This window comes from Salarias fasciatus, chromosome 12, assembly GCF_902148845.1.
Source record: "Salarias fasciatus chromosome 12, fSalaFa1.1, whole genome shotgun sequence".
Classification (NCBI taxonomy): domain Eukaryota; kingdom Metazoa; phylum Chordata; class Actinopteri; order Blenniiformes; family Blenniidae; genus Salarias; species Salarias fasciatus.
In genome coordinates, this window is record NC_043756.1 from 20437675 (window position 1) to 20456376 (window position 18702).

Sequence of the window (18702 nt, forward strand, 5' to 3'; positions counted from 1 at the left end):
AAAGACTGAAATTGATATTTCTGATCAGCAACTTCAACAGCATTTGTTTATGGCATCCAGTTCTAGGAGAATTTTTAAAATTTAATGTAAATTATGTAAATGTGACTTAAACACATTTTGATTTCAGTGAGTTGACTTGAAACCTCATGGACTCTTTATAATACTAAAATAACTCAAGGTTTATTAAGTTCTTCACTTCTAAACCATAGATTGTATTGCCACGGTTGTTTATTTCACATTAAAAAGAAAATTCACTTTCGTTTTAGATACAAAAACAAACAATAAAAAGAAGACACTCAGAGCAAAGTCATCAGTAAAACACTGTTAACTTTATGAGCATACTTGCTGTTTGCACCATTAATTTAATCAGTGTCAGAAATTGTAGTGGTACTGGTTAAATTCAGTGTGTTAATGTAAATCAGTTGAACACTGAAAAAGTGAAAACTATCAATGCTAAAAAACACACCACAAAATGACCACATCTAGGCAAGCATGAATATAACTGCCAACAAATAACTACAAAATCTAGTATTCCTTTCCTTTCATGTTAATTTTTTCAGGGAAAGTTCAGTAATTCAGTAACTTCTTCATATTTCTTTCAAAGTAGAAGTTGTAGATTAATGGCTGATTAATTAATGTCTCAGTCCATTCACATCTTCAAGAAATGTTTAAAAGCACAGTTATTGGGAGGGTACGACTCTGTTTTAAAGAATGGTCAAACTTAGAATGATTGTTTCTTTTGAAAATATTTCATTAAGGTTTTTTTTTTTTGTATTTACATTTTGGGAAATGGTTGTATTTGATCTGTAATTATTTGTGAAATGGTCGTATTTGTATTTTGATTTAGTGAAATGGTTGTATTGAATTTTGCATTTTTTTTTTTTGTGATATGTTAACAAATCTTGACAAATTGTCATTTATTTATGTTATCCTAAGTCTCACTTCTTTCTGTTCCTTTTCATTTCTTTCTTTTAAAAAAGAATGAAACAAATAAAATCAATCAATCAATCAATCAATCAATCAATGTTAAAGAAAATGTTTCTTCTACATGAATATATCAAATATAAATACTTCAAAGGCAGACACTGAAATAAAAATAAATAGTGTTTCCATTTTAAGGTACATTAGGGTGTTTGCAGTATGCGCCAATAGAGGGCGCCATTGATCTTCATTTAAATCACCATCGCACAGACAAAGCACATTCAGACAAACCTGTTTCCAGTCAAATTCCACCACACTGGTGTGTTGAATGTAATTTGAGTATAAAATCAGTAACTGGAGCCAGTTTGGATGCTTGCTGTCAACCTGGATGCTCCTGCACCAACACGGAATGAGTCATTTCAGAAGCCAAAAAAAAAAAAAAATTAGAGGAGATTATGGAAGAAGAGTGATGATCTGACATCACTTGACCTATGCAGTGACGCACACAAATGGCTTCACCACTAATACATTTCGATGACCTACATAGCATGCTCTGCACTAAAATTTGTTGATGCTTAGTGCTGAGAGCTTTTTTCGTTTGGTTGAAAAAAAAAAAAAGTAAACACTCTTCATCGCTGTGCCTGGATGGTTTACCTATTTAATAGAAGCCAAATGTCTACAACATGAAGCATATAAATATGAAAATGTCAATAAAAAGCCTGCAGTGTGATTAAAACATGGAATATTATAAGTTAAATCTGTCGGGGTATTCAATACTTCAGAACAAATAAAGGATATTTACACAAATTATGTCAACAGAAAAGACGCATCCTAAAACATGAGGGCCGGAAATATCTGCACTCAGTGAAAGAAACTGGGAGAGAAACCCCATTTCTCCTGGATGAATCTCATCATTCTTCTCAAAAAGAATGGCATGGGTCTGATATATAAGATATTTATTTAGCAACAAGTTGATACAGAATCTCCAGCTCAGAAAATGTTGATAAACTAGTTGAACGACCCGGTTTCATTTGTGGTAACAGTGGCTATAATTTCATTGCTGCTACTTAACAGAGAGAAATATCTGTTGTGTGCTGCTGCAAAATAGAGCCATCAGAAATAGGAAATGGAGCATGGAACTGTGCTCTCATAATTAGACGTCCCTCTGAGACTGCAGCCAGTGTGTTGCTGAAACCGGTCCAGGCTCCACGACTGCACCTGAGGTCTCTATTAACTGCTGCCTCCAGGGAAAATAACTTCATGGTTGTAGATATAATTTTCTATTAGCGTCTTAGGATCCTGATGGAAGAGTAAAGTATCAACCATGTCTCCATCCTCTATAACACTTCCTATAACTTAAAAGTCCTGGAGAAGTGGAGCTGATCCCAGATGACTATCGCATGTGTGAAAGAAGGCCATCGCAGGGCAAACACACACTCTTATTCACACCTACAAGCAATTTTGGTGTCACTAATGTAAAATGCATGTTTTTTGGACTATAAGAGGAATACCAGTGAAAACTCACACATGCACAAGGAGCACATACAAACTCGACAGAGGAAGGAAGATGAATCAGTTGTATAAGATAGTAAACACTCCAACAGCATGCTTCAATACTGAACACTCAGACGGACACCATCAGTCAACATAACAGGAAGATAAGCCATTCTTGTCTGTCTCTTTCTGAGATGCTTTTCTTAATATTTATCACTCAGGCTTACATCGGTGATAACCATCTTCTGTGCTCCACCTTTCAAAAGGTAATTATTTCAAATGTCAGCTTGTGCTGCTATCAGAGAGACATTAAAAAAATGCTAAATAGCTAAAATGGCATAAATGTCATCGTCATGATGTCTCAACAATACACTTAATATTCTCACAGGGAGGAACACATTTCCGTTGCACTGATGGTTTTCATAAGAGAGATAAAGAGGGGAAGCTGAAAAATGTCGCACATGAAGGTGGTTGTGAAGACCGGCGCTGCCCTTCACCAGCATCACAGGATGATATTTCCACGTGCACGTTTCCAGGAGATTCCTCTCCATGAAGTCAGCAAACAAGAAAGTAGTCTTTCCGATCATCCCATTGCTTTCAGTTTCATATTTCTCAGTTCAGATTAGGTGTCTACTCATCATTAAAGGGCATCACTTCTATTTTCCAGGGTTTTTCTTCATCAGCATTCAGCTATTAGATAACCTGGACTCATTTGTAAAATCTGGGGTGAAATAAATTGGATTCGAAACACAAAAAAAATCTAAATGATGATGCAAACTACCCATTACTGCTTCCCAAGGGTCTCTGTTTGCACATTTTTTAATCCACTTGGTTTGTCACTATGCCTTGCACCCCAAAAAACTGCCAGTAAAAAGGAAGGGGCCCTCTGGCCTGGATTTCTGGAGGAATTTACAGCCCACTTATGTATTACAATGTCTGGTGGATAAGCATATTAAAACATCTGCTTCAGGCACAGAGCTTGGCGTGAAGACGGGTCCTCGTCGTGTCAGGGGCACAAAGAGTCTTGTGTAATAGGGAGACGCGTAAAGGCGTCACCCAACAAAAGCCTGCAGGGCGAGGGTCCAAATTCAAGAGCATTGTAACGGAGGCCTCAGAAAATATAACGCAGACCAACAGAACACATGAACAAGATCAACAAATAACTGAATTCACTTAAATTAACAGTACGGTGACTTACACAAAATCAGCACCGCGGGAGATCATTCAAGACAAACTCCATATCCAAAAATCCAATAAAACTATTATTTCAGTTTTGGAATTTAATATTTAATGTAATTATAAAAACTCAGGCAGAGGCACCTGACTGCACACAGTTCATTTCATTTGCGTCCTGTGAGTGTTTTGAATGGAGAGCGCCTCACTGCTGTAACTATTAATATTAATATTGAACCTATTAATATTGAAAGATGCAAGAAAGCTTTCATTTAAGAAAAAAAAAGTTTCTAAGAAACCACCAGGAAAAGTTACTAGGTCTGTTGCTCATCACTTTGAAAACAGACAGAAATCTGAAGACTGCCTAAATATAGAAAATACACAGTTCACTAAACTATTAAAAATTTGCCCCCTCAATAATATACAGACAAATTATTAGCTGGTTACCGTTTTATTCAGATATAACCCACTGTTTTACTGTCATGGCTCACACAGTCCTCATTTGAATGCAAAACTAAATATTATTTCCTTTCAATCAGCAGAGACGTTAGTCTCCAGGAACATATTACAGCATAGTCTGTGCAACTGGAATCCGAAAATAAACTCTGAGTTCTTGGTTTAGTTGGTAAACAAAGCGGCCTGAGGTCTTGCACTGCTCTGTCAACCAATTCATCTCATGCAGGAAGTTTTTCTTTGTTTCCCGAACGACCCGAGCCAAATTCCGTCTCGAAATGTCCTTGACGTAACACAGAGCAGTCGGGGCCGGTGGCCAGGCCGTAGGAAACGGTCCTCGGTGTATGGTAGACCTCAATCACCATCGCGCCGGGTCCCGAGGTTATTCTGAAGTGTGGGATATTCACGGCCCAGGATGGGGCAATAGCTGCTCCCATCCTGCTATTTAAAAGGCCGGAAGACGGTTATAAGCGTACGCTGCTCGCCGACTATGGGAAGGAGGGTTTATTTACTCTGCAGAATACCTTTCTGTGACATAATAGCGTTCACAAAAACAATAACTTACTGAAAATTATGAGTCCCAAGGGCTTGACGACTTGAACTCTGAAAAGTTTATATGAGCTAAAAAGAAAGGGTTTCCTCAAGAAAAAAAGAATTCTTAAAGATCAGTGTTTCTGAGGTGATGTCATGGTATGTCGCGATGAAAAATCTAAACATATCTTTTCATGCAAGCAGGATGAGTTTGTCTTTAAAAATAGATTTTTTTTTTTTCCTAATGCTGATCTTTAGGCTCCAAGTAACTTTAAAGAAAACTGTTTAATAAGTTGAAAAAAGACAGATGTTGAGACTCGCACAGTGTCAGATCCACGCAAAGCCACACTGGGTGTTTGTGAGTATTGCCACACTTCATTGTCGATTTCTCACAGATGTGATTAACCACACAACAGGGTCATTACTCTTATTTCTGCTGAAGTTTTGAAGGCCTGACGGGAAGCTGATTGAGATTCGACTGTGGGAGTGGAACAGCTGCCACACGGTCAACCAGGAGTCATCAAGCTCTGCATTTCAGAGCTACTCAACTGCTCCTGAATAACTGGAGTTACAAGCTTTACACTTATTCACAATAAATATTCACTATCAACAATTATTAACCAATGGAAGGAAACCATTTATTTCTCTTCTTCTCAATTTGTTTGAAGTCCATTAACATGCCGGTATCTTCCCAGGGTCAGAAAATGGTAAAACTAATGCTAATTTTTGATCCGTAATAGCCTCTGGGTTTGAGTGTGTCCATGTCTGAAGTGACAGACTAGTGGCCTGTAGACATTACACACTTTTCTCATCCACACTCAGATGATTGGCTCCAGCACTCCACAACCCAACATAGCAGGGCAGAAGATGGAAAGATGTCATTTAAGTGATATTTGAGCCATTAGTGTCTTAGTGAAGGCTTGCTAGATGAAAATATTCATTTAATTGCATCACTACGCACTACGCAGCATTTCATTTCTTAAGTGAAGCTTCAACCCATTAACAGACTCGCGTCACATCTCAAGAAGTCTCAAGGCTGCGTATTGTTTATGGAAGCTTGGAAACACGCCGCTTTGCAAATTAAAGGATCACTATGTTGTGTCACATGCCAGAGAGTGGTCAATTATTTGCATTTTCTCCATTTCGCTCGCAGCAGAGGGTCATTTGAACTTTGAAGCCGTCCGCCGATGTGTGTTAGTTATATATTCAAGACCTCCATCGGTGTCTTTCAGATGTTCCTCTCAGGGGTTATGAATTCAAGGACCAGCGGTCACAAGAATCAAAGAAAGAACCACAGCTACAAACTCTTTAGCTGCAATGCAAACCTGTTTGAACTCAGAGTGAGATCAAAATGCCAGATACCACTTTTGGACAGTAACTGATCGGGTAAAAAGATCAGGTAAAAAGAACTGACATTGTTCTCGAAAGTGAGAAAGGCTCATGGTCACTGCCATCTCTAAAAAAAAAAACGTTCAAAACAAGCACTCCTATTTTTAAGAAAAACTGCATTTTATCTATAATTCTGAGTGCATGCTTTTGTGTAACAGACATTTTGTCCAAAGATGTTTAAAGATTAACAGGATGACTCAGACATAAAAAGCAGACTACTTTTTTTTTATGTGAACAGGATGCAGGTGTTACCACTGCGGTGGTAGATGCACTAGATGGATAAAAATGTGTTTTTGGAAATGCACAAGTTTATCATCAATAGCATGCTCCATATGGCTATATTCACAAGAGAAAAGTTACTGCATTTATCTTGACCATAACTGGGGAAATTCCATTTTTTCCAAATTGACATTTTAAGTTAGAACTTAAATAGGAATGAATACATTTACTTTAATTCACAACAAAAAACCCAATCCTTATCCTTTGATCTAGATTGCTTTGATATAAATATCTTTTCTTTCTCTCATTGCTGTCCAATAAAAAAAAACAAAAAAAAAGCCTGCTGCAATCTTTTTTTTCACTGAAGCTTTGATTCAGTTTTTAGTTGTTCAATTAAAAATGCAACAATCAGTGTGGACGGTCCAAGTTTTGAGTCGCGTGCCACAAAGTAGCGCTGAGCTGCAGCGTGCATGTTATCTTCAAGTAGGTCATTCACACTGTGCACGCTCGATGGTTTCTTTCCAAATTAAGCTTGAAGCAGCCTTCACACTCTGGTCTGCATGGTGCCTGGAGGCTGGAGCCAGCACAACTGTTAGGCCGCCATTTATCCACTCCATTAATAACATAATGAGATGAGCAGTGGCTGCCTAATAAGATCACTTAGACCCTTAATGGTTAAAGGTATGATGCCCTCAGCGTGTGGTCATGGGGACTGGACAGACCGATGTGCTGGCAAGGAAAAAAGAAAGAACAACATATGGTATGATGGACAGTATCACACAAGAAGTAAAACAGTAAGACAACAAGACAAGTTGTTGTCACTCAAGATTTGCAGGAAGCACGCATCAATCAAGAAGTGAGAGTATTATTTTCATGGCAATCATTTCCATGATGAAAGGCGGAAAAAAGAAATATATTGAGTGGGAACAAATTTTAACAAGAACACAAGAGCCTCACTCCGTCAGAGATGTCAGTACACATAACAACCCTCCGTATAGCAACACAAACCTATCCAGAACACGACAGGATTACAGGAAATTCTAGGAAACATGTTGTTGATGTTGCACCTGAACAAGAGATATAAAAATGGTGAGGCTTATGTAAATTGTCGGTCTTTTGCCAAGCTGTGGTAGAACTATAAATGGATAGTCTAGATCACAGAGTGAAGAAAAGCAAAGGAGAAAATAAAGAAAAGGCATATCCTGATATTCCCTCCGTCAGCACCACCAGGCCTGTCCAGATCAAATGTCTGTCACCAAAGGCTGAAGGTTTGGGACTTCGGTCCCTCGCAGCCCGTCTGTGCTGCAGTCTGGCCTTTCAACAGAAGTGGGAACATCTCACAGCACCGGCGCAGCACAGAGTCCCACATGCACAGCATCGCGCCGGGTATTATGGTGACTCAGCAGGGGTTTCAATCTCAATGCAGGCAAGTCAATAAAAACAATCCCACCTCTGGAATTCCCTCAGGCAACCATATACTTGTATTTATCCAATTTCATCAAGACTCAGTATTAGGACTGGGCAATAAAGTATATGTCTTGAAATAACTTTTCCTTTGATAGACAGATGAAACATGGTCGATATACTTTTCAATAGATTGCCTACCTTCGTGTGACAGTTTTGAAATGGTTGATATTCAGTATTATCTCACTTTCAGACAGCAGACACGTGGGATGAGGATCTGCTCAACAAGACTGAACTTACTCACAGAGCAAATAGAAAAAACACACATGCACACACACATAATGGACCCAATGGGTGCAAGCAGTTTCTGACTGGGCATCAGTCAAAACAGCTGATCCATTGACTGATTGAGATAACCCGGACCTAGCAGGTGCAAGCAGTTTACTTAACCCCGGGTTCCTACCTTCTCTCCTTTCTTTCATGCAATGTTTCATGAGTACGCATCATTGACCATCGTTTCTCTTGTAGTCTATGTACTCTCTGTTTATACATGAAATGTAAGTCGATACATGCAATGTACCTCTGTCCTATTTTTTTCTCTTTTTCTCCCCTCACTCCAACTGGAATAGCAGAAAGCCGCCACCTCTGATCCTGGTTCTGCAAAGGTTTCTTTGTTTTAAAAGGAAGGTTTTCCTTTCTTTTTTTTAATTGTTTTTAATGAGGATTTTAAAGGGTCAATTTATTCTAAATAATCGGGCGACACAGCCGGTCGCTAGAGCATCAAGCAGCCGTACATTGACTGCTGATCCTGAAGGGAATGACAGCCAATCAGAGGGTAAAGCCTCACAGGAGCCATGAGGCAATCGACTGGTTGACGCTTTCTTTAAAAAAATAAATAAAGGTGCTGTGAATGCAGCCTCCCAAACAGCACAAGGTGGAATTACCAACAATTGCTGTTATTAATATATTAGCAGCTTGAGTTACTTTAAATTCAAATCAATTCAATATCCACCTCACTTAATTCATGTAGGGTTGACACAATGTGAAGGATGAAATAGATCATTAAGTGTGTATTATATAGAAAACAAAAAGCTCACTGTTTCACACTCAGATTTCAAAAGAAGCCTGTCTGTTGATGTTCACTGAAAAAGCTTCACCAGCTGGTCAGGGAATAACAGGAGAGACCTGACAATACACAACATGAGTCATCAGGGCTGGTTAATATACAACGACTTAATATGTCAGAAACATGGCACTGTAATTATTACGCAGTTTTGTTAATTCGTGGTAATCCATTCTCTTCTACTGCAATACAAAAAACAAACAAAAAAAACAACAAGTTTGATAATGTTTCCAGTTTCTCTTGGCATAACAATTCATAACTATGATGCATTTTGACTGCCTGAAGCCAGTTGCTAGGAGCTGCAGTTACAAAAAGAGACTATAATTTATCTTAGATCCACCTTAGCAGTACGTAATAAACCTTTTTATGGGAAACAGACCTTCCTCCTCGCTCAGCGACCAGCCGACAGTGAGGCAGCTGCCGCTGCTGGTTCTGTCAGGATCATGTGTTTCAAAACACCAGTCGGGTTAAACACCGGTGAAACTAACAGCCTCCAGTGCCGCACACGGACACGCACCGGCATGGTATGCTGTCCGAGAGCCACGCGCGCGTGCGATTTTCTTACCGTGTAAAGCCCAATCCTGCACAACGCGAGGGAGAGCTGCATGTGCTCCGACATTGTGCTCAACAACAAGCGTAACCCCCGGCAACAAACAAGCCAATCCTCTGGAGTAAGTGAATGGATAGAGGAGGATCACAAGGAGCTGAGCACAACAGTGCCGGGTCGAAAACATGAGTACGTCTCCTTCCCCGTGTCATGGTCAGTCGTCCATACCCACAAGACAATCCTTCTTTTAAACTTGGGAATTACAGGTGGACAAGATCAACAGGCTGCCTTGGATTTTGCTCCCATATTCATTAACAGAGGGGAGAAAAAAAAAACACCCCACTGAAACTGTCACCACAAGGATCAGCAGACACACGCAGGCTTCAGATTACTTTGTGCAGGATCTCTCTTCTCCACTGAGATTAAGGGCTCACCGACAACTCGGGATGCAGAATAAGACAGCAAATTGGATTAGTCACCATTACTCACCCACACACACTGTGTCCATACTGTACGCAGTGCTTTATGAAGTATGAAAACCAGCGCTGTCTGTGTGGAGAGGCGGATGAAAGGATCGACCACTTGAGCTCGCAGCGGTCATGGGGATTTCAATAAATGTTGTGGGACGTTTTGTCGGAAGTCTGTTCACGGAGAACTGTGAGTCATGTTAGAATAGTCTGCTGTGGCCAGTTCAGCCGTTTCCTTGTAGTCACCTACTGAATTACTTTTGATGTACAATATTTATCTGTTTAATAATGAGATACATGTAAAGTTATTATTCCAGGCAGTGTTTATTTCAAACTAGTTCGAAGCTTCAGAAAGATGCTTCATACTGCTACATTTGAAGTGTGTTTCCCAGGTTTCTTGCTTGATTTACAGCTACAGCAGTTACTGAAATGAGCCAAATCTCAGCTCTCAGCTCCAGTTATCCTTCTTATTCGACTCCAAACATCAGTCAAGCAGAGTTTATTTATAAAGCAGTTTAAACACAACGCAAAAGTGCTTCACACAATGCAAACAGCCAAACAATACACCCTCCCACACACACTCTCCCTCACACATGAACAATGAATGAAGACTTTGTAAAAAAAAACAAAAATAGCAACAGGATTCATTAAAAAGCAGGAACTGGTAAAATATTACTGTAAGAAAAAAAATCTGTGGTAAACTGTAGTAAATAAGCAGTGATGGAAAAGTTCCATTTAAAGAGTAATAAGTTATATTTACTAATTTCTTTTTCAAAAAAGTGACTGAGTTAGTAACTGCATTATAATATTTTAAAAGTAAATAATTAGTAGGAAAAGCAACAATGGCATCACTTAAAAAAAACATGGTTAAATATATCATAGAGTTTGGATCCCCTCTTGATGGAATTTTAAGAAGCATGTTCAAATATTTATTCTAAAATTGATTATGTGATTAGTTACATAAATGAACACTTGACAGAATAAATTACAAACAATAAATGCTACATTAAAATTATTAAATTATTCAACTGCTGCTGTGTGATAATATCAGACAAGAAAAATCAAATATGATTTCTAGCTATAGATAGTATTTCTACATTTGCAAAAGAATAATGAAACACATGTATGCCAATAGATGTCTGCAATTCCATTTAAAAGCTGCCTTTTAAATGACCAGGGCTCTATGGCTGTATATCTGTCATGTCACATGATGCACTTTGCACCAACACGTTCTTTCTTTCTGTATTTCATCATTTAGAACTTTCCTGACTGAGGGTTTGGCAATAATGTATCAGTTTTAAATGATGTCATTGTCTAATTTGACCTAGATATGCAAATGAGCAGCTATGCAAATTAGATGATGTCATTTTGAACTTTTCTGACTGAGTTGGCAACAATGTATCGGTTTAAAAGCAACATAGTAACATTGTTTTTTGTTTGTTTTTTAAGAAAATACAATACAATGCATTATATTTCATTTTATTAGAAAGCCTTTAATGTAAATATCATCATTTCATATTATGCACTTTCGTTCAAATTATTATGTATAACACAACTCACCTTTCAGTTCAAGTGTGCCATGTACAGCAATGTCACTTTTACAGATTAAAACCCAACAGTTCCACATGAGCGACTGTGAAAAGGAAAAACTCCACCCGCACCCCCCCCCCCCCAAAAAAAAAAAAAAAAAAATCATCTCTCTCTCTCTCTCTCTCCAGGGGCCAAATTGTGACTAAGAAACACCACAAAAGATAAAGCACAATTATAGCTTACTGCAACTTTTAATCAAAATGTTTATATCATAATTACAGCAATTCTTCTTAAAAAGTGTGTTTTCCCTCTCAGAATGTGAAACCAATGATTTGGGAAATTGCCTAGAAAGCCACAAAATGTTCTCCAAGTCTGTTATAAAATATCCACACAAAAAACAATTCAAACGGAAAGTTCAAACGGAAGCACCGAGCTTGTGCTAGTGTCAGTTTCTTATTTCTATAAGCATGTTAAAATGCAGCCCAGAATTTCTGTACAATTGCTTTTGTGCCTAGAAAAAAAAAATCATATTAGAAGGAAGGGAAATCTAATGATGCTCTCTACAACAGCATGTAATCTCATACTGTTCAGTCTGACTGCAGATCGATGAGATCCCCTGGAAATCTTCAGGAATGACACTGATAAAGCTGGTGTTCCATCTCTGCTTGTTTGCTGTTTTGTGGATACCTTCCATAATTTCTCTAACATAATTAGAAAAGAAAAACAAACCACTGATAAAATATCTCCCGCAGATATCCCGCAGGCATTTCTAGAGTGAAAAAAGGCTCTGAAGCCTACACTGACACTGCGACTGGACAAGAAGAAAGACAAGGAAGTGAAGTGCAATAAACACAAATGAAAAGAGTCCACTAATGACTCATCAGCGCAATGGGACATCCACTCACATGGATGTCAGGAGAAAATATAGAAACAGGAAACCAATAGCACCCCCACTGATAATTTCATTCAGTGATGCTGCACCAACCTAACAGGCTAAAAATCTGTGAAGGAGCAGCAGATGGGGGATTTTGTATTTTATAAAAATCTAAAGAAGTGTGGCCATCTGGACTTCAACGTTAGGTAACTTAAACCAATACATATCCATTGAAAGAGGACTCGCAGTGAACCTGATTTCACAAGTGGATTAAGTAAATGATTAGCTCGATATCCATTCTCAAATAAAAAGCATAAACATAGTCGAGATAATTCAGGGTATTGTGCATGCTCTTATCTGATACGGTTGGTCAATTTTTGTTTGCATCACAAAAGAGGCTTGTGGAGACGTCTGCCAGCAGCAGAGTCGTGTGCAATGTCCTCACAGTGGACCAAAACTAAGGAAACGTAACATGAGCTTTATTTCCTATATGGTAACAGGTTATATCCATTTAACTTCCCAACGGCTCGCTTCCTCTGTGCTGAGGCTGTGAGACGTCGATCTGCCATAACCTGCTGTGTGTCCTCAGACAGCTCTGCTCTAAAACACAGTTTGTCATCCCAAACACACGCAGGCTTCCATTTATGATTTCACAGAGGTGTGATCCTATTGTGGGCATGAATATCAAACATGTTAGATGCAAAATCGCTGCATGTTGCATCCAGCTGCATTCTTTAGGAAATCTAAAGAACATAAACATCTTCTGCCCTAATTACCCCCATAAGCAACATAAATTATGCAGTAAAGTGCTCTCAACTTAATGATAATTATCAAAGGAGATTTCACACTCTAAGCACAAATAGTACAAACAACTCCAGCATGAAGAGAAGACATTGCCCTCTTCAAAATGTACTTCCACTTAAAAGAGTAAAGAAACAGTGGACTGTAACATGTGGAAAGGTTTTGTAAACCTTAATAAAATTGGAGGCCAAGTGGCCATGACAACTGCTTAGGAGAAATGGACAAACTTATAGCGACTCTAATCTAATCTTATCTAAATTAGCATGGTTGTAAATCAACATACAAAATCATTAAGTGTCATTAAGGAATTTAAAGCATTGAACGTAGAAGTTCACTCAATACACCGACTGCAAAACACGTGCACTGAGAAACTGTTGAATATTTTAACCACATTAGACTGCATACTGGCTGTACCTGGTTTAACTGCATGTGGTTTCCCCACATCTATGCAGACTCTGTTTGCACAAACAACAGCACAGTGGAACAGTTCTCAGTTTACACACCTCCATTTCTTCATCATATTTAAAATATACCAACACTTCCTCTTCCCAGTCTTTTAATTTTCTTTTATAAATCAATAAATTGAATTTTCTGGCCACCACTTTCTGAACAAGTAGAAAAAAAAAATCTGGAGCAATATAAAAAGTGAATCCAAAACAGTATTCTCATCTAAGTTTGACTCTCAGTTTCATCTAACGTGTTTATCTTAATGCGCTGAATATGCGTCTCCTTCAAATGCTACGGGGTAACATTTTTAACGTCACCTGCTAAATAAGCAATTCATGCTGAATTTATAAACACACACATTGGAAGATGTCAAAAATCCAGAACTAAATCAAAGCCAACAGTCAAATCAACATCATCAGATGACAGCAGCTCAGATTTAATCAATATATCAATCAATTACGGATGATAGAAGACTACATGAACAGACGGTAGAAAATTGGCATAATTATTCCAAACTCAGGGAAAGCAGGTATTTTATAAACCATTTATTTCAAAAACATAACTCATAAGTACTAGTGTCAGCTGCACCACTGCCTTCTTATTAAACTGAACAATGGGTTTGTAATTTCAGCATCATTGCCTTCTGAAATTTGCCACCTCCAGCATATATCCTACCTTCACTGGAGAGCTCTAGAGAAACGCACAACTAATCAAAAATAAAGCAGAAAGTGAAATTATCAGTAGCCAGTGTCCCAACACTGTAAAAGAACTTTAGATGTCCTAATTTAAGAGCATTGTAAAAACTAAATTTATCAGGCTCACAGTAACGAAAGGTAATAAAGCATATACTGTAAAATCTTTAATTTAATTTCTGAGATAGGGCAGTAAGATCACCGCGTTAAATAAACTTCCTTCCTTACACAACTTTTCTTGGACAGAGTTCAAAAATGTAATCTTTTAGCTTCTTATTGTTCCTTCTATTCCTTCCTGAATACGAGTCACTCAAATGTATGGACTTGTGTTTTATTAGCATACAGGATACTGCTGAGGTATTCAATCATTACCATACAGATCAATGCTTTGCAGAAATCCCTCAGATAGTTTACATTCCACAAAAGCTTCCTTAAAAGCCTAACAAATATCTGACTTCCACACCCCAACTACTAAAACACATTAAAATGTGTCAACTTTTGTTCAATCATTTCGCTTGTAGCTCAAATAAATACCTTGTTGAATAAGGATAAAGCAAAATACAACTAGCTTTTCAATCTGCCCACATCCAAATATAAACACAAATAATCCATGGAAATGTTGACATTTACAAATGTAGTATCTGCAACAAGTAAAGCATGGGAACACTAGAGATTTTGCCTGTATATAAAAAAAACCCCACAAACAACAAAGCTTTGTTTGTGTTCTGACATGCTGGAGTGCCTCACTTTGATGTCAATGGCTGTGACCTGTCTTGTGATGTCTACAACAATTTAGGGCTGAGCGTTGGCCACTCGGTACACCAGTGCAATTTGTTGAAGCCCAGCAGCAGCTAGCACTAAATTCCTCTCTCAGCACTGCAGTTTTGTGTGGCCTTTTTTTAACTCTGTGCTGACCATGCAGAAGTTCAGGCCCTCCAACGTGCTCAAGCTCCTTGCTGAAACAGAACCACCCCCCCAAAAGACTATACCACATCACACACCAATGGTGTCACAACTCTTGCCAGAGCAATACGGATTATATATTTGATTGCATATCTGTTTATGCTACCAATATTTAAAGATGAAATCTGATCTACAGCCTCTAATAAACACGAGAGCAGACTGTAATAAAAAAGCTTCACCAACATGTTCAGAACGATTTACAGAAGGGAGAGGGACATAGTTTTGGCCACGGTTTTTGTGCCAAGTCTCCAGTGTTGCACAGCAGGGAAGGAGGCCCTTCGCCTATTGAGCGCCTGACCTCCGAGGACAGCCAAGCCCTGAGCGCCAGCAGTCCACAGAGTTACAGCTGGGCTTTCCACACAAGACTGTGTGTCAGAAAATTCTTCAAGCATGGACTGTAAGCGGGAAGATGTGTCTCTCTCCTACATTTGCATCTTAAACATATGTAAGATCAGACCAAATTGTTGCACAGCTGTTCATGGAACACTGAAGAAGAGAAAGAAGCTCAGGTTATACCAATTTCACTCTATTCATGCTGCAAGAGGGCCGTTTTATAGCAGCAGCAGCCGCTTTGAGCCTTACACTTTAGTCCCAACAAGTATCCATTAACATGTCACAGAGTTTACAGGATAACTTGAGTAAATTGCCTCTTTTGTTTTCCGCAAGATTTGTCACTAAGTTCATAAGCCACAGACATGCCAGGGATTAACCGTACAGCTGCTCCGGTGGCAGTCACTGGATAGGACTTTGTAATCTCTCCTCAAGAAGTGTCCCAGTGACGCCAAAGTTCAAAGTTCCTCTCAGGTCTCACATCTTGGGAGGCCCATCATAAACAAACTGATAACACTGGGCGGGCAAGTTCCTCTGCGTGTCACACAGTCACTCTGCCCCCCCACCTCCATGTGAGATGACAACACAATGTGTGCACACTTTTTCCCCCTCCTCTCTCTTTATGAATTCCCAGGCAAAGCTTTCAGTTGCAGCTTCCTCCCTATTGTTGTACTGTTTCAGCAGCACCCATCCCATCCCCACAATGTGGGCAAAGGCCCAAAAACCATATTGTCCCAGCCCAGTACTGCCACAGAGGTCTAAATTAAACCCAACCTGACGGAAGTTAGAAGCAGATATGTGAAATCAGTGCAGAGATAAAACACCCCCACCTTTTCTCTTTTGAGGGACACCTTGGCTGCAGGCAACCTGGGCCAGCACTGATTGCTGCTTTATGTTGAGCACCAGCAGTGGTAGTTTTGTGGAAAATAACAGCTCGGAGGCAGCAGTGCCTCCAGATGGGTGTAGCTTTCAGACTAGTTATCGTGTTTCACATGCAAACAGATCGGGGTCTGTGGGTCAACCAGTTACGACTAGTTTACAGCTGATAGGCGAAAGCTACGGGCTCCTCTTGACACATTAGCACAGGAAAAACAAGCAGTACAACACTCGGCGTGTTAAATGAAGCAGTTTGGTGAAAGCTGTGGACAAATGCCCACCTGAGTGACCTCACAGGAACCAGCTGAGAGAAACCAAACATCGGAGGCAGCCTGTAGGACTGTCCCACCGCATTTCGCTGTTTACTTACCAGATAATCCATGTACTATCACTGACCAGCCACAGCAGCACGAACTGGCTTTGTAGTAATCCCGTTATTGCCACAGTGAGTCCAAAATATGATGATTTTTTTGCCACACGTCGCTTTGTATTCCCCGCCTTTCGAGAGCCACAGCAAAAAATTAAAAAAAAAAAAAAAAACACAGCCTTTCGTGGGGTTTGCAAGCTGCAGTTTTCGCCGTCTTCCTGGATAAAAGGCTAAGTTTTAGCCTACAGACGACCGAGTGTGCTTCGATCGAGAAGGGCCGCTGGCTTGGAGGGGGTTTTCCTGGATAAACAGCCCCTGTGCCACCGGCTGACTTCCAGTTTTTATCACAGTGTCAGTGGAGGAAACTAAAACGAAGCCCACTCCGCTACGTCACTTACGTCGCGTCTGCGCACGCAGCCTGGTCACGTGACCAAACACATGGTGGCTATTTTCATTCACAGGAGGTGTCTCAGCTGAAACGCTGCACTGCTTATTAAATCCTCCTTTTTTCATGTTTTCAAAGCAGCACGGTTATATATTTAAGAGTCAACGAGCAAGTTTCACATGATCTTGGTAGTTTTTGATAATCTACAGAGTAAATATCCGCGATTTTGTGCTTAATCCTTGGTACAATGATCATCCATCTGGATGTTTTTTATTTTTTTTAATATTCTCATCTCAAACAGTGCTAGTTTAAAAGGAGGCTGACACTCAGCAGGGAGAAGTGGCGTACGGTATTACTAAAACAAACACAATGTTGCAAAATTGACACACCTTCACAACCTTGTTCCATGAATGTGACATGTACTATGCAACTTTTAAAATAAAAAGTATATACACTTCTTTGAGATGTTCAATACAAAGTATGATTTTCTGTGAAGGTGCAAAATATAACAAAGCACAATCCTCTCCCCAGTATTTTTTTATGCTTGCACATGTAGAACTGTTGAGTTTTTATCTGTAAAAGTGTCTTTGAAATTGCTTTGTGATACTTGGCACTATATAAATAATGCTGAATCGAATTTAATTTAATTGAAAGTTGTGTTGTATATATTACAGTGTCATAATAATTTAAATGAAAGTACCTAATCAATTCATCAATCAATAAATCAATCAATCAATCTTTATTTATGTCGTGTCATTTTATATTCATAAAAAACAATGCAACGTGCTAAGCAATAAAACCAGTTGCAAAATGTAAAACAATGATATTTATAATAAATGCGTAATAATTAAATTACATATATGATGTTGTTTTATGAAAGAATAAAACAAAAACAACAACAAAAAAACGTTGCTTTAAAAGCAATACATTGTTGACAACTCCTAAGTCAGAAAAGTTCTAAATGTGACGTCATCATCTAATTTGCAACAATGTATCAATTTAAAGTCGTCATCATCTAATTTGCATATCTAGGTCAAATTAGACGGTGCCTTATTTAAAACGATACGTTGTTGCAACTCCTCAGTCAGCACAGTTCTAAATGACGTCAGCATACAGTAAGCTGGAACGTGACTGAGAGATACAGCCATAGAGCCCTGATCATTCACAAGCAGCTTTTAAATGAAGTAAAGACATCTATTGATTTTTTTTATTTTTCTTCTGAAAATGTAGAAATGCTATCTACAGTTACAGATTAAATTTGATAGTGTCTTGTCTCATGCAATCACACAGCAACATTTGAGTAATTTAGAAATAATGTAGCGTTTCCTGTTTATAATCAGTTCTGTCTAGTGTCCATTTATTTCATTGATCATATATTCAGTTTTATAATAAATAATTTAACATGCACGCATCTTGAAGTTCCATTAAGAGGGGATCCACATTATTTGACATTTTTAAACATGTTTACTTTTAAAATATTTTAGCTCAGCTGCTTTTTTGAAGAAGTAACTAGTAGCTACAACGAATTACTTTTTAAAAGTAACTTGCCCAATACTGTTGATGGAGCAGTAATCGCATAAATAGCCATCTCTTGCCACTTTTTCAGAGAAAAACACAACAATTTAAACAAACACAGGCAGGAAAGGGACCAAAGGAAAAAAACTACAGCAATAACAAAACTTTTTTTTTTTTTTTTTTTACCAGGAGGAAACAAAA

General features: G+C 38.7%; 1 protein-coding gene across 2 annotated transcripts in view; it reads right to left on the reverse strand.

Moving 5' to 3' along the window:
* Nucleotides 1-16976, reverse strand: part of arl15a (ADP-ribosylation factor-like 15a) — an 84049-nt gene extending 67073 nt beyond the window's left edge. Inside the window, exon 1 of one of the 2 annotated variants that reach the window (XM_030104174.1) lies at nucleotides 16605-16976. In XM_030104174.1, the coding sequence (XP_029960034.1) occupies nucleotides 16605-16616 (12 nt within the window). In that variant the 5' untranslated portion in view covers nucleotides 16617-16976. Of the gene's footprint in view, nucleotides 1-9272; nucleotides 9471-16604 lie in introns of those variants that run through there. The other variant, XM_030104172.1, reaches the window with a different exon arrangement.
* Between the last annotated feature and the right edge of the window lie 1726 nt (nucleotides 16977-18702).